Source organism: Syngnathoides biaculeatus, chromosome 6 (assembly GCF_019802595.1).
Source record: "Syngnathoides biaculeatus isolate LvHL_M chromosome 6, ASM1980259v1, whole genome shotgun sequence".
NCBI classification, from domain to species: Eukaryota; Metazoa; Chordata; class Actinopteri; order Syngnathiformes; family Syngnathidae; genus Syngnathoides; species Syngnathoides biaculeatus.
Genome location: NC_084645.1, coordinates 22,113,352 through 22,129,485, shown reverse-complemented (window position 1 = coordinate 22,129,485; position 16,134 = coordinate 22,113,352). Strand labels below are relative to the sequence as shown.

Genomic DNA, 16,134 nt, shown 5'->3' with positions numbered 1-16,134 from the left:
GCCTGGGAGTACCAGGTGCTGTAAGCTTCTCTACCCGGCTAAAATGCAGAGGGGTTGCGTCAGGAAGGGCATCCGGCGTAAAACTGTGCCAAACAAACATGCGTTCATCTGAGATGACACGCTGTGGCGACCCCTAATGGGACAAACCGAAGAAGACGACTCATTTTTACTCGCTAAGTATGTCAGAAGCAGACATGGAATTTGTCTCTGGTAGTTGGAGCTGCTCCACTATGACCTACACGACGACGACATGAAGACATTGCAATAAGGGCCGTTAATAATCAAAGTTTAATTTTTTTTCGACACTTGTACAAAGAATAGTACTCTTGCATTGAGAGAAGTTCAAATAGTGTAGTAGCCCAGTGCGATGACCATTCCCTATTGCCTGATTGCCTTTTCTGTTGTACTCTTTTAATCGTAAAATTGATGGCGCGTTGTCGCGCTGATGCGTGCTACCAAGCTAGCCGTGATGATTTTGGTTTTAGGGTATATCCGACAACATAACCCCAAAGGCTTTAGTCATCCTATCAGGTCAGTAGTTGTCAATCACTTTATGCCACCCGAATGTGCAGAATGTTTACAAACCCAATGAAAAGGTCTATAGTGGCATGAGCTCGATCCTGTACACCCCGGACTGGTTGCCAACCGATTGCGACTATCCCAAGCATCTTTGTCTAATGTAGACATCGAGCAGCTGACATTGATCGTCAGACAAGGCAGAAACCCAGGAAAAAAAGAAAAGGACAGAAGAATCCTGGCTCTGACAGAGGATTGGAAATGAATTGGCCCTGGATCCTCTTTGTTCATCTTGAGCAGTCGTACGCTTCCAACTTTTGTGGGAACGGTTTGGCAGGTTCTCTGCGGTAGCTTACCAAGTCTTATATTTGATTTTCCAAAAAATGAAGTTTTTGATTGCTGTGAAAAATGATACTTCTTCAACCTTAAATGCACTATTCAGAGGTCTTAAATGTGTCACTGACACAATATATGACAATTCTGTATTATCTTGGAAAAATTGAACTAATTCATCTCCAACCACTTTAAAAAATATTCCATACTTTGTTTAGGAGGATGCCCCAAAAAATTTGCATTATCGTATAATTACGATGTCAGACAAACTGGCTGACTTTGGGGCGAGAAGCGGTGTACACCATGGATTGGTCGCCAGTGAGTTGACAGGCCACATACAGATAAACAAGCCTTCACATTAACACCAACCTTGTTCAACGAAGGTCCATTAAGACGGGCTCACAGGAGTTGGGTCTGGAAAAACACATTTTGAATGAACTACGACACACTCCATTATCTTTCAGAAAATATTTCCAGAAGCGCGGACTAAGCTACCACTAAGTCTATTGGCGTGATTTACTACGGTCCCAAATAATGTTCCCTGAATGGTGATTTTGGGAGAAAACTGCAAGTGCGAAATTAAATTCGAAGTGCTGGAATTGGAAGTGTTAGTGGTTAACACAAACACACTTTGACTTGTAAAAAAGACATGATCACACACTCTATGACCCGTCGGTTATACGGCATGGCACCTTCTTGGGACTGGTTCCAATTTAGCACACAGATGATTCAATAGCTCCAAAATTGCATGCAATGTCGAGATAATTCTTGTGAAAGGCATTCCCTAAAATCTTCGCTTGGGCAGAAATGATCAGTTCTCCCATTGCCCCTCATTTTGACAGTGCATCCACCTTCCACAGTAACTGCAGGCATTTAGGAATTATCACGACCCATCGAGACAGAGGAGGACCCAAATGCAGGACTCCGGAGACGCAGAGGCAGTTTGGGAAAAGTGTTTATTCGTTCCAAGGACGGGGATCAGGCAGACAGTCAAGTGCAGCAGCGGCAGTCAGGACGTCGGGCGTAGAGAGCAGGTCCGCGGGCAGGCAGGGGTCGGTACGCTTCGATCGATCTGAGATAGCAGGAGTGTCAAAGGCGTCAGGCTTACGGGGATCGGTTGGAGAACAGGCGGAGGTCGGTACACAAGGGTTTACGAGCAGAGATACGGGAGTGCAGGAACGGGGCACGAGTTGCTACGATCTGGCGAAGACCAGTCATCCCCTAGGTCCTGTAAATATCAGTCAGGAAGAGGCGCAGGTGTGCGCCTCCTAATCAGCGCCGGTGTGCTGGGACCCGCCCAGCCTGGTCTGGACCGGCAGGAACATGACAGGAATAACGGTTCGCATTTACTTACCAAATGCGCCATTTAAAGACACAAAATCAGTCAGCCGCAGTTCGTCCCCCCTCGGATAAATCACATAGCACAGAATTTGCATCTTATCTTTTTCCCCCCCATTTTCAATATCTATAGGTTTAACCAGCCTGCTATCCCAATACTTGAGTCCATATTACTTATTTAGATAGCTCCTATTTTCACTCGATCTACCGGTGCTGTATATTTGTTGTTTTATTAGACCATCTTCAGAACTCCTCAAGACCTGTAAAAACGCTTCCCCTCAAGTCGACCTAAGCCGACAAGAATGACTCCCGACGGGGGCAATCCTCCTCACTTCTCACCTCTGACCCCAAGCCCCTCCTCTGCGGCAGCGCTTCAAAGCCATCGCGATTCACCGCCTGGCTCCCGCCCAGAGGGGTTCAGGGGTCAAGGTTTAGGGAGTCACCCGAAGAATTGGCTGTTAAGCTCGTCATTTCAGATACAACCAATCTGAGCGGTCGTTTGTTACATCCCGTTGTGAGCTCGCTTTACGGTCGTGGAGGAATTTCAGCACGAGGCGGAGTCACGTGTTAAAAAGAGTGTAGGTGGCTGTTTATGTGAGTAATTCCTCTTCGTATCACCTCCTTATCTTGTCCCGCAGGACAGAGAAGCCTACACAGCTGTGTACTTCCGCTAGCCAGATCCTATCTGGATGCATTTGTTCAGCTTTTACTCGAAATTCAATCGCCAGGAAGTCCGTCTTTATTCCGTATTTTCTTCTCAGAACCCAAGCTTGAAGCATAAAGGCCCTTTTGAAATGGATTCGTTTCTTTGTCAATTCTCACGCGAAACAGCTGTTCTGATGACTTTTCCACACTCGGAAACCGAAAGGCCTGTCTTGCTTGAGTGGACTAACAAAAAGTGTCGAGAACCCGTGCCCGAAAACATAACGGATGTCTGCTGATTTGGTTCGAAAAGACGTTTAACACATTCACTGCCATTGACGGCTTGAGAAGTCAAATATCCATGTTAATTGGGAAAGCTGGAAGTGATCAAGAGGTTGTTTTTTGTTTTTTTTTGTTTTTTTTTGCTCATGAGCTGAAGTCGTTCGAAAACCACCGTCTCCTATACATCTCATCTGACTGCCAACAAATTAGAATGATACACGACAGGTAGGAATGTGAATGAGAGGGGCGGAGGGGGAAGAGTGACGCTCCGGGGAGAAGAGATGGCGAGGGCGGACGACTTCAAATACTTGGGGCAATGGTGAGTGTGGTAAGGAAGTGAAGAAACGGGTCCAGGCGGGGGTGAAACAGTTGGCGGAAGGTGTCTGGTGTTCTATGTGACAGAAGCGTCTCCGCTAGGATGAAGGGCAAAGTTTATATAACAGTGGTGAGGCCGGCCATGATGTACGGTACGGATTAGAGATGGAAACAACAGGAAGTAGAACTGGAGGTGGCAGAAATGAAGATGTTGAGATTCTAGCTTGGTGTGAACAGTTTGGATAGGATTACAAATGAGCTCATTAGAGGGACAGCCGAAGTTGGATGCTTTGGAGACAAGGTTCAAGAGTGCAGACTTAAGATGGTTTGGACATGTCCAGAGGCGAGAGAGTCTGTGGATGGAGCTGCCAGGCAAAAGAGCGAGAGAGAGGAAGACCAATGAAAAGGTTGATGGATGTTGTGAGGGAGGACATGAGCACAGCGGGTGTTAATTAGAGAGGAAGATGCACCAGATAGGCTCAGATGGGAAAAGATGACACGCTGTGGCGACCCCTAACGGGACAAGCCGAAAGGGAAAGAAGAAGAAGACGCGACAGATGGACAATGTAAAAAAGCAAAAACTCAGTTTGTATGCTTGGCTGTAGGTGGAGCATGGTGGCGAAGTTTGACCATAAAACATCCAAATTCTAATAACCGGAACCAGGACAGAACCATACAAATTGTTTCACTAAGTAAAATAATATTTAGTAGGCACATATATTACGAGTAGACCCACAAAAAAAACCTTAAGAAACCATGACTGGAAAAGTCATGGAATTCTTGCCCTTTTGGCTATTTTCCAAGGTTTCTTCAAAGACCTGTCCCAGAGATTTTGTTTTCAACGAAATATGATTAATTGATTTTGAGTAGAGTCACTGATGGTATATTGGTACACACAGCTGACTTTGGTGCGGGCAGCGCGGTATCGATTCCCGCTCAGTGATGATGGTGATATCGGCCTTGCGACTGACCGGCGCCCGGTTCGGGATGTAGTCTGCCTTTGGCCTGAAGCGAGCCGGGACAGCCTCCAGGTCTCCTGTAACCCGTGACCCTCGTGAGATAAGCGGCTCAGAAAATGGATGGATTTTGATTTGTTCACAAGTTCAGTTCATTTGTCATTGAGTCTGTGTGTTTTGTTTTTGTTTTTAGCGGTGAGAGAGGTCTAACGGTTGCCGGCCTGCAGAGGAACTACTGCAGAAATCCCGACAAAGACAAGCACGGACCGTGGTGTTACACCAACAACTCTGCCATACGGTGGGACTACTGCAATGTGAAGCCATGTAAGTTCACAGTTGGGAACATAAAAGACAAGGGAAAAGAAGGGCTCAAAAAAAAAAAAAAAAAATTGGAGGTATCCGTAGCCAATTATTAAATGATCTTAGAGGACCATTAAATTCAGGTTTTGGCGACTGAACCTGTTTATCTATGGTAAATGGTATATTTCCCCGTTATATGAGAATGTTATGATGCGCTCTTTTGACGCCGAAATCGATATTCTGCTGTCAACTACTTGCAAAGGTGCCGTTATGTTTTGCTGAGTTATGAAATAATTAAGAAAACCTAGCAATCCTTTCATACATACCCGTGAGAAAATGTCCACAAAGCCATTTGCGGTTTTTGGTTTCTGCACTATGTGCGACTGCAACGGCACGTGGATTGGTTATCTATTTTTTTTTTTTTCTTCAGTTTTGGGGAATTTGCACCCCCAATTTGGTGTCTTCAAAAACAAGGTCATCACACGTAGAAACACGGAATACCAAAAACTGGTCCAATTTTGCAGTTATTAATCCACACAGCTCGGATCCTGTCCGCCGCACTCCCCGCTAATAGGACGTGACAAATTGAGGGTCAGCATCGGTCGTGGCATTTGACCCGCCGTAAATGTGGTCGTCTTGCGCTCGGGGTGGGGGGTTGGAGGTTTGGGGGGGGTCTTTTGTCTCTTGCTTTTATGGGTTCATCCTGGCTGAGCCCTTGTCTGTCTCCCGTGCTGTGTGCAGGTGACGCTTCCCAGAACACCGTTCCAGCAGGTGAGCGTCTTACGCAGCTCATCATTCCGCCTTTGCCCGGTTTGGATTTAACGGCGTCCCTGACATGCGGTCGTCCTTTTTTTTTTTTTTATGTGCATTTCCTGCAGCCCGCTAACGTCGCTGCGTGCGAACGAATCACCACTAGCGTAACGTCTAGCTCGTTCTTCTGAGCGCGACACATCAAAAAAGACGAGCCGAGATGGCTCTAATCTGTAGTTTCTTTTTATTCCCCATTAATGCCACGTGTGAACCATCAATAATTGCCCGACTCAATGGATTAACATGATTGCTTCTTTTTTATGTGTGATTTTCATCGTGGGTCATGAACCCGTTCAGTCGGAAACGCGCTGTCGCCGCTTCCCATTGGTCAAACAAAGCATAAAACAACTACGCGCTTTGTTTTTAGAACTACACAACTTTGCTTTCCGCTCGCTAAATGTGAACGTACGATGCAAAAAGATCATGGATCACAGGTGTCAAACTCAAGGCCCGGGGGCCAGATCCGCCCCGCCGCATGGTTTGATGTGGCCCGCGAAGACAAATCATCGGTGTCAAAATCCAGGATTCTTGTGAAAATATGTCCCAACATTTCCAATGTCATATATGATAAATGATAATGTTGAGATATTATAAGCCTTTCTGTGTCACCAAACATGAACAATGGTTGGAGAAAACCATTACGCTTATTTTTTGATTCCAAAACGAGTTCGTAAATTTCACGTGTAAATACGATGAGGAAATTCAGGATTTCTATGGTTTCACCGTCACGGCCCTCTGAGGGAAATCGTAACTACAACGTGGCCCGCGACAAAAATGAGTTTGACACCCCTGTCATAGACGGGACAAACAAATCACATCAATATTTGTGGTGTTCAAACTCTTTAAGCAATTCACATTGGAACACAAATGGTGCATCTACACGTAATGTCAAAATACCGTTACATAAGCGAAAGTGGGAAATCGTTTAAAATAAAATGGAGGAATTTCCACAAAAAATGGGGAATAGTATGTGTTGGTCCACTGCTGTCACTGGCATATTTTCTTCATCCTTGAGGAAAAAATGTCTGTTACTGCAGTTTACTGAGTTGCTTACATCCATCCATCCATTTTCTTATCCTCACAAGTGTCACGGGAAGTCCCAGCTCTCAACGGCCAGGAGGCAGGGTACACCCTTAACTGGTCGCCAGCCAATCACAGGGCACATCGAGACAAACAGCCGCACCCAATTTGGAGTGTCCTATTAATGTTGCATGTTTTTGAGATGTGGGAAGAAACCGGAGTGCCCGGAGAAAAGCCACGCAGGCACGGGGAGAACATGCAAACTCCACACAGGGATCGGACCCGGGTCCTCAGATCTGTGAGGCCAACGCTTTACCAGCTGATCTACCGTGCCGCCAGAGTTGCTTACAGTAGTTGTGAAACTCCTCTTTGTTTATGTCTTCATCGTTGTATTATACTGCCCCCAGTGGCCAAGTTGCACACAGTGCTATTTTCCTTAATAATAATAAAAAATATGGAAAAAATTTAATACATTAATGTCTTCTCAACAAGGAAATAAGTATTTTGAGTAGCAAGCACGATCATGGGACAAATTAACATCACGAAATTATGAAAGCGGCAGATCGAGTTAAAGGGGACGATTTTCTCGCCTCTGAACGTCAACCCTCGCCCTAAGCCACGCAGCCGGTACATATTTTGGAACGTAAGGAACGTCTTTGTGCGCGTGTGTTTCGTGCACCCGTGCAGGCGAGCTGGCCTCCGTGGGCTGTTTCGTCCACAAGAGGACCCGAATCGTCGGAGGGAGTCCGCTGAACGTGTCGGCCGGCAGCTGGATGGTCAGCATACAAAAAGGGTACGGCGGCGTTTTTAATATTCCGCGCGCTTTTCCGCCCCGTCGAGGGCCTATCGTTAATATTCCGCGCCGCCGCTGTAAATATCGCACACACGAATTGATCCTCTGATCAATCTGATTGCGTGAAAAATTGATTGTGCAGGTCGTCTCACTGGTGCGGGGGTTCGCTCATACGAGAGGAGTGGGTGCTCACGGACCGGCAGTGCTTCTCCTCGTGGTACTTCCCACGGACTTTTTAATTGAGGATTATTTTCCATTTTTACCAATCTTAACTATTCCACCGCCGCTCAGCGTTCCTGACCTGAGCGAGTATCGGGTGTGGCTGGGCGTGTCCGACATCGGAGTGGGCGCTTTGGATCGGGCCACCGGACAGGAAGTCCGCATAGCGCGGGTGATATGCGGCCCCGAGGGTTCCAGTTTGGCCATGCTGAGGCTCTCCAAGTGAGTCGCGCTACTCGTGTATGATATGGACGTGAACGCAAAATGCTATTTGTGTATTTTTCCCCCGCGTTTTTGTACACTAAATCTGCGCAGGCCCGCCCTGCCGGCAGACAACGTGCACACCATTCAGCTGCCCGTGGACGGCTGCTCCATCCCTGAAGGAACACTTTGCAAAATTACGGATGGGGAGAGACCAAAGGTACTTCCATATTTTCTACGATGTTTTTTTTTTTTTTTTTTTCCTCATTTTGGTATCACACTTTACAGTTTGCGTTGTGCATATTTGCTTTTATTTCGATTTTTTTTTTCACTCCACTGCCTTCTGCCAATTACACTTTGCAAATTATGATCTTTTGTCGATACTTCCTTCCCTTATCTGGACAAAATAAAGAGCGAATAAATAAATAAGCAAACAGATGAATAATTAAATAAATGGATGAATAATAAACATTAAAAATGGCATGAATCAGAGGATTCTCCAATGTTCACTCAGGATAATCATATTCCACACCACTTTTTGCTTAATAAAATTGTCCGACTAGGATTTACAAATGAGTTTTTGTTCATTATAATAGAATGCAAAATATTACAAATAATAATTATTTGGTAGTATTAGTATTTTACCATTCAAATTATGATTACAGTTATTATAAAATATATTTATGTATTAAAATTCAATTTTTGCCCAAGAAGTACTAATGTGCACTGTTAAGCAGACTGATATTCTAACATATTCAATTTAAATGAATACAATAATATTACATGAATAATTTAAAATGTTTTACTCATTACGCACAGTGGCGCAGTTGTAGAGCATTGGCCTGACAGTTCTGAGGATCGAGGTTCAAATCCCGGCCTCGGCTCTTTGGGGTTTGCATGTTCTCCTTGTGCCTGCGTGGCTTTGCTCCGGTTTCCTCACACATCCCAAAAACATGCATTAATAATAGACTCTAAATTGCCCCAAGGTGTGATTGTGAGTGCGACTGTTTGTCTCGATGGGCCCCGCGATTGGCCGGCAACCAATTGTGAGGCTAAGCCGCTCAGAAAAATGGATGGATGGATTTTATTTTACTGATTGCATTGTATTAACTGTAATAAAGTATATTTTTAAAAATATTTAGAATTTCATGATAATACATAAAACCCTAAATAAACGTACAGCAGAAAATTCTGTTGTTGAATTGATTTCTCAAAAAGATGAAGATTGCACTTCTCACTTGGGCAGGTACAGGCCACGACGAGGTCCTGAAGGTCGTCGACCTCCCCATCGTGAGCAACGACAAGTGCAGAGAGCTGCACAGGGGCAGCCTGCACATCAGCAACAGCAAGATCTGCGCAGGAGGCGTCAGGAATGAGGGCGTGTGCGAGGTAAAGCTTCCCTTTCATGCCGGGCTCCGGGAGCCAATAATTGTTCCCCGTGCGAATTGAAGCAAATCTTCTGGCTCTCTCTTCCGCGCTTTGCTTTCAAAGATATAAATCTCGAGCAAATTTGTGGACTTAGCGTGTGGGGTTTGATGTAAAGTAGAGCAGCTGCGCGTTGCGCTCCATTTCATCAGCGACTCTAAGCCGTAAGCTTTTGTGGATTCGAGCGTTTTTGGAGAGTCGCGCCGCATCTCCGGCAACCACAAAAACCACATTTTGCTTGCTTTCAATAGAGGCAAAAAAAAATGAGCCTTGTTGTTGTTAGCTATTTTCATACATGGACATGCAGAAGTGAAAGTCAGTCACATGCACTTTGTGCAAGTCATACGTGTATCAAGTGCTCAGCTTCAACTTTCGCGCAAGTCCCAAAAAAACTGTGGCGAAAATCAAGGAAGTCAAATCATTTCTAGGGTTGAGGAAGTCATAAAGTAACTCAAGTCGTGCAATCTCGCGAGCTCGCCGCGTTTGACACGGGGCAAGCGTGGCGTCGGATCCAAGCGAAGCACACCGAACCGCAGGAATAGTTGGAAAGGATTTTAATAGCGACTGTGACCGGCAGAGAAACATGCTGAGGCAGAAGTCGTGGTCGGAGGAAGAAGGCTGGGCAAATGTCATGTGGTAGGAGGATGAGTGCTGGGCAAACAGCCACAGGAACAGGCAAATGTCATGTGTCAGAACTCACGGTCGCAGGAGGAAGGCTGGGCAAACGGGCAAATGCAGTGTCAGAACTCTTGGTTGGACGAGGAAGGCTGGGCAAACAGGCACACGAACAGGCAAATTTCATGTGGTAGGAGAATGAAGGCTGGGCAAACAGCCACAGGAACAGGCAAAGGTCATGTGGCGGAACTCGTGGTAGGAGCGGGAAGGCTGGGCAAACAGCCCCAGGAAGAGGTAAATGTCATCTGTCAGAACTCACAGTCAGAAGAAGGCTGGGCAAACAGTCACAGGAACAGGCAAATGTTGTGTCAGAACTCTTGGTTGGAGGAGGAAAGCTAGGCAAACAGGCACAGGAACAGGCAAATGTCATGTGGCAGGACTCATGGTAGGAGCGGCAAGGCTGGGCACACAGCAACAGGCAAATGTCATTTGTCTCGAACTTGTGGTCGTCGGGCAAACAGCCACAAGAACAGGAAAATGTCATGTGGTAGGATTATGAAGGCTGGGCAAACAGCCACAGTAACAGCTAAATGTCGTGTCAGAAGTCATGGTTGGAGGAGGAAGGCTGAACCAGCCACAGGAACAGGCAAATGTCATGTCTCAGAACTCGTGGACAGAGGAGGAAGGCTGGGCAAACAGCCACAGGAACATGCATATGTCATGTGGTAGGAGTATGAAGGCTTGGCAAACAGCCACAGGAACAGGCATATGTCATGTGGTAGGAGTATGAAGCCTGCGCAAACAGCCACAGTAACAGCTAAATGCCGTGTCAGAAGTCATGGTTGGAGGAGGAAGGCTGAACCAGCCACAGGAACAGGCAAATGTCTTGTCTCAGAACTCGAAGACAGAGGTGGAAGGCTGGGCAAACAGCCACAGGAACATGCCTATGTCATGTGGTAGGAGTATGAAGGCTTGGCAAACAGCCACAGGAACAGGCATATGTCATGTGGTAGGAGTATGAAGCCTGCGCAAACAGCCACAGTAACAGCTAAATGCCGTGTCAGAAGTCATGGTTGGAGGAGGAAGGCTGAACCAGCCACAGGAACAGGCAAATGTCTTGTCTCAGAACTCGAAGACAGAGGAGGAAGGCTGGGCAAACAGCCACAGGAACATGCCTATGTCATGTGGTAGGAGTATGAAGGCTTGGTAAACAGCCACAGGAACAGGCATATGTCATGTGGTAGGAGTATGAAGCCTGCGCAAACAGCCACAGTAACAGCTAAATGCCGTGTCAGAAGTCATGGTTGGAGAAGGAAGGCTGAACCAGCCACAGGAACAGGCAAATGTCATGTCTCAGAACTCGAAGACAGAGGAGGAAGGCTGGGCAAACAGCCACAGGAACAGGCATATGTCATGTGGTAGGAGGAGGAAGGTTGGGCAAAAAGCCACAGGAACAGGCATATGTCATGTGGTAGGAGTATGAAGCCTGCGCAAACAGCCACAGTAACAGCTAAATGCCGTGTCAGAAGTCATGGTTGGAGGAGGAAGGCTGAACCAGCCACAGGAACAGGCAAATGTCATGTCTCAGAACTCGAAGACAGAGGAGGAAGGCTGGGCAAACAGCCACAGGAACAGGCATATGTCATGTGGTAGGAGGAGGAAGGCTGGGCAAACAGCCACAGGAACAGGCATATGTCATGTGGTAGGAGGAGGAAGGTTGGGCAAAAAGCCACAGGAAGAGGGAAATTTCATGTCTCAGAACTCGTTTTCGGAGGCAGAGAATCTGACAATGAGTGAGTCATCAACAAATTCTTAAATATGAGTGTAGCTGACTGGCAGACGTAGGCATGGCTAAGACGACATGACAGACTGTGACAATATTTGCATACTCGCCACTTTGTCTGAACTGGTAATTCTGTAGTTAGCTGTATTAACATTCACAATCCCACAGATATTTAGTGGGATACGTCTCAGTATCCATTGCTTGATTGTCTTCCCAATTAAAGAATAAATGACTTATTCTTTGGTATCAGGAAGATAAACTGTGAAGTTTTAGCCAAGCAGGGCCCAAGTCCTTGAAATTGCCAACTGAAGTCTGACTCAAGTCAACGACTGTGAACTCGCACAATTTCCGAAATTGTTTATTTTTGATGAAAAACTATTAGCCACCTTTTTTGTTCAGGCCAAAGCCAAATGTCATTCAACGATATTGCTTTGGCGCCGTCAGGTGATTCTGATTCTGATATGCATTTATTATTTTGATTTACTGTTAGATATAGTTGATGTAAAACACGTGCCTCGGCGCAAGAAATGCTGCGTAACACCGGATGAATCGGTCCCTTCACCGCAGAGGGATTACGGCGGCCCTCTGGTGTGTCAGGACGGCGAAATGAAGGTCGTCATCGGCGTGAGCGTCCACGGCCGAGGCTGCGCCCGCGCCAACCGGCCCGCCATCTTCATCAACGTGCCCTTCTACGCCCAGTGGATCTACAAAGTCTTCAAGCATTACTCCGAGCCGTAGCTCAGCGCCGAAGAAACACGCGACCGGGGCGTCACGCCGACGTCGGAACCGGCAAAATGACTCAGCGGGACTCCTCGGCTCTGGAGGTCGCGCACGGAGGAGAGGATTGCGTCGGAATAGCGGATGGGGAAGTCAAACGGAAGATTTACACGCACCGGGAACAGAGGACGCACTTGCTCTGACGGCAAACGACGGTAATTAACATTAGAAGAAGAAGAAGAAAAAAAGTTTAGTAGGAAATAAAAGCGGCAAATAGCGACAAGATGGCGCCCAAATCACAACATCAAATTGTGCGGGACAGTCGGGGAAAGTTTTATAACTTTGCCGCCATGGAATATTTCAAAATAGCGGCACAAAGAAAAGATAAACAAAAAAGTAAAGCTCAAGGGAAAAAAGCTAGTTTATTACATAAATAACGTCGCAGTTAAAACGTAAAAAGTTGGCGTTTCTCACTCTGAGGTCTCAAATTCTTACAATGATAACAAAAGAATAAAATCAAAATACAAAAGAAACATTTTGTTCAGGTGAGAAAAAGTTGGAAATTAAAAACGATCAATTTGTAATTTTAAATTGAGAATGAACTGCCCGGTACAAGAAAATATGATAATTATCTGACAAACTTATGAGGATAAAAGTCAAAAAGTTATTTTACAAGAAAGCTCGTTCGTAAAAAGAAAGCAAATGTAATCTTGCCAGAATAAAATCACAATATTGCGAGAATGAAGTTGCAGTGTGATGAATAAATTTGCTAATATACATAATAATATAAAACAAAATAACACTGGAAACTACTACGCAAGTAAAAAAAAAAAAAAAAAAAAAAGTCTTTTCGTCATACCTTGACTTTTTTTTGTATTCTACAGAAAAATATTTTACTTGCACAATTACAACTTTGTTTTTGAAACATTATCATTTTAGTCTTGTCACCATACAATTTTTTTTCTTTAAAATTCTAACAACTATCAATCAGACAAAAAAAAAATAACCAATTGCTTGGGTTGTTTCTCCTGGTCACTTGTTTCTAGGCAGAGTTCAGAGGGATCAGTCGTAGTTACCTAATAGATGAAATGGATGGCCCGTTTCGTTGATAAAATGTTGATGCACGCTCAAATCACGACTCCGTACTCAACATAAACTTCCTTTTTGACGGAATAGCCCCGCCCCCTTCTGCCGGCTATGGCGGGGCGCCGCCACTCCTGCTGAGTCCCCACCGGGTACTGTAGCGAACGCGCTGAAAGGTGCGAGTACTTTGGATTCCTGGCATTACTTGAAACCTCGGAACACTGCGGAGGGCAGGGCAAACGCGCTCCTTTTTGTGTACATAGTATTTAACGAGTGTGTTTGTGGCACTCTATGTTGGGTCTTATAGATCTACGGCGAAAGAAAAGGAGCGGAATGAATGTCCAATGGAAAATTCAGACATTCAGTCACATTGTAGCTTTCGGTTCAGTCTCTGTCCAATGTGTATATATATATATATATATATATATATATATATATATATATATATATATACACACACACACACCTATAAACCTCACATTCATTCAAAGCCACTGACTAATGTCTATGTATCAATACTGTGTATTCTCTTTTTGTTCTGAACCGTGTATGACAATTTTATTGGGATGGGAGCGCCAAGACTGTTTTATGACATTTGTATTTTAGGTTTTGCAATTTGGGATGGGCACTGCTGAATTTTTTTTTACATTTGAAAAAAAAAATGGTCATAAAAAATGACAAATTATATAATGTTACATTGACTGACAATTTGATTTTGGTTAATTTAAATAAGCATTAAAAAAAAATAAAACAGGCACGGTGATTCAGCGGGTAAAGCATTGGCCTCACAGTTCTGAGGTCCCGGGTTCAATGGTGGACGCGCCTGTGTGGAGTTTCCATGTTCTCCCCGTGCCTGCGTGGGTCTTTTTCTCTGGACATTCCGGTTTTCACCCACATCACAAAGACATGCAACTTTAATTGGACACTATAAATTGCCCCTAGGTGTGATTGGGAGTGCGGCTGTTTGTCTCTATGCGCCCTGCGATTGGCTGGCGACCAGTTCAGGGTGTACCCCGCCTCCTCCTCGTTGACAGCTGGGATAGGCTCTGGCATTCCCTGTGACCCCCGTGAGGATAATCGGCAAAGAAAATGGATGGATGGATATGTATACATAATATCTAAAGCACAGGTGTCAAAGTCAAGGCCCGGTGGCCAAATCTGGCGCACCGCATGATTTTATGAGGCCCGCGAAGGAAAATTATGTTCATCAACTTCCATGATTAAAAAAAAAAAAATCTTTTCTAAAGTTTAAAATCATCATATCATAAATGATAACGTTGAGATATTGCAATCAATATTCTGTGCCCAGGGTTAGTGTGAGGATAAGCGGCAAAGAAAATGAAAGTATGGATGAAATATGAAGAGAGAGAGAGAGAGAGAGAGAAATGTAAAGAAAAAGTCCCAAGATATGGAAAACTGTTTTGTAAAATCTATGGTCACACAGCGCAAGTCAAGTGTGATCTGGTCCAGTTGTACAAGAAGAATAATGTATACAGTAATATGATTTAAAAAATAATGACATTAATTTTGGGGATGGGTCGTTTTATATCTCGCAGGAATTAATTTTAATAGAGAAAAACATTTTCACTGGAAAAAAGACTGAAGCGTGACTAAGAGGTCTTAAATATGATTATAAAATGCCCTTTAAAACTCTTCTATGTGGTTTGCCTAAATCCGATGGTGGTGAAAATTCGGAAGTACTTTCAAATACTTTCATGAAAGATGAGAGAAAATGTCTTTGAATGTTCTGAACATCTATTTCATCTCTGAAATCCGTTGCCCACCCTGATTTGCAAAACCAAAACCACTGTGTATGTTTATGTCCTTGTACAGTATATATTTTTTTTGTTCGTATAACCGCATCAACTATGAAACCCAACCCTTGCTTTCCCAATATGCTAAATGTAAAATCCTCTTGTATTTTTTTACGTTATCTGAATTATTCTATCACGTGTCACACCATTAAATGTGTTCCTCATTTAATTTCCCGTCATTCACTTGCGTGCCGGCTGCAATATGCTGACCTTGCTGCAGATGGCGCCATAGTAGCACAAAGAGGTCCTCCTTAGTCACGTGCGAGTTTTTTTTTACATTTAGCGTCATGCTTTCACTTCATAAAGTCAATTTAGCCTTTAAAAAAATAATATTATTCGGTTTTAATAAATGAGGTGCGTGTGAAACAGCCCTTGATATGCTAATCCCATCTGTGTGTGTGTGTGTGTGTGTGTGTGTGTGTGTGTGTGTGTGTGTGTGTGTGTGATGCGCAACCTGCATATTAAATGTCAAAATGAAGAGATGCTGTATTAAATAAATACTGAAGCCCCCCCACACACCCCCAAAAATGCATGTACAGTATTTGACAACCACACCCTGGCTTTATGAGCACACTACGACAACCACTAATGCTGAGGCTTACACACGAGTTTATATATATATATATATATATATATATATATATATATATATATATATATATATATATATATATATATATATATGTATGTGTGTGTGTGTGTGCGTGTGTGAATATTCTGATTCCCTGCCTCCTGCCTGATGACAGTAGGGTTTGGCTCCTGCACTACTCTGACCCTCGTGAGGATAAGCGGCACAGAAAATCGATGGATGGATATTTTTACTTCCATGACTTAGATGCTAATTTTCTAGCTCATTACTGGGGTTAATCGTGTGTTAGCATTAAGATGGCGAATTCAGTGTATGTTGTATTTAAATCTATCCATTCATTTTCTTATTTTCTCCGCTTATCCTCACGAGGGTCGTGGGGAGTG

At 44.4% G+C, this 16,134-nt stretch overlaps 1 protein-coding gene across 1 annotated transcript in view; it reads left to right on the top strand.

Moving 5' to 3' along the window:
• The window catches only part of hgfb (hepatocyte growth factor b), a 36,563-nt gene extending 20,995 nt beyond the window's left edge, over positions 1–15,568 (top strand). The window contains 9 exon segments of the mRNA XM_061822620.1: positions 4,576–4,706; positions 5,424–5,453; positions 7,200–7,305; positions 7,448–7,522; positions 7,597–7,746; positions 7,840–7,919; positions 7,922–7,945; positions 8,972–9,114; positions 12,116–15,568. Of these exon segments, the coding sequence (XP_061678604.1) occupies positions 4,576–4,706; positions 5,424–5,453; positions 7,200–7,305; positions 7,448–7,522; positions 7,597–7,746; positions 7,840–7,919; positions 7,922–7,945; positions 8,972–9,114; positions 12,116–12,286 (910 nt within the window). The 3' untranslated portion in view covers positions 12,287–15,568.
• The last annotated feature ends 566 nt before the right edge of the window (positions 15,569–16,134 follow it).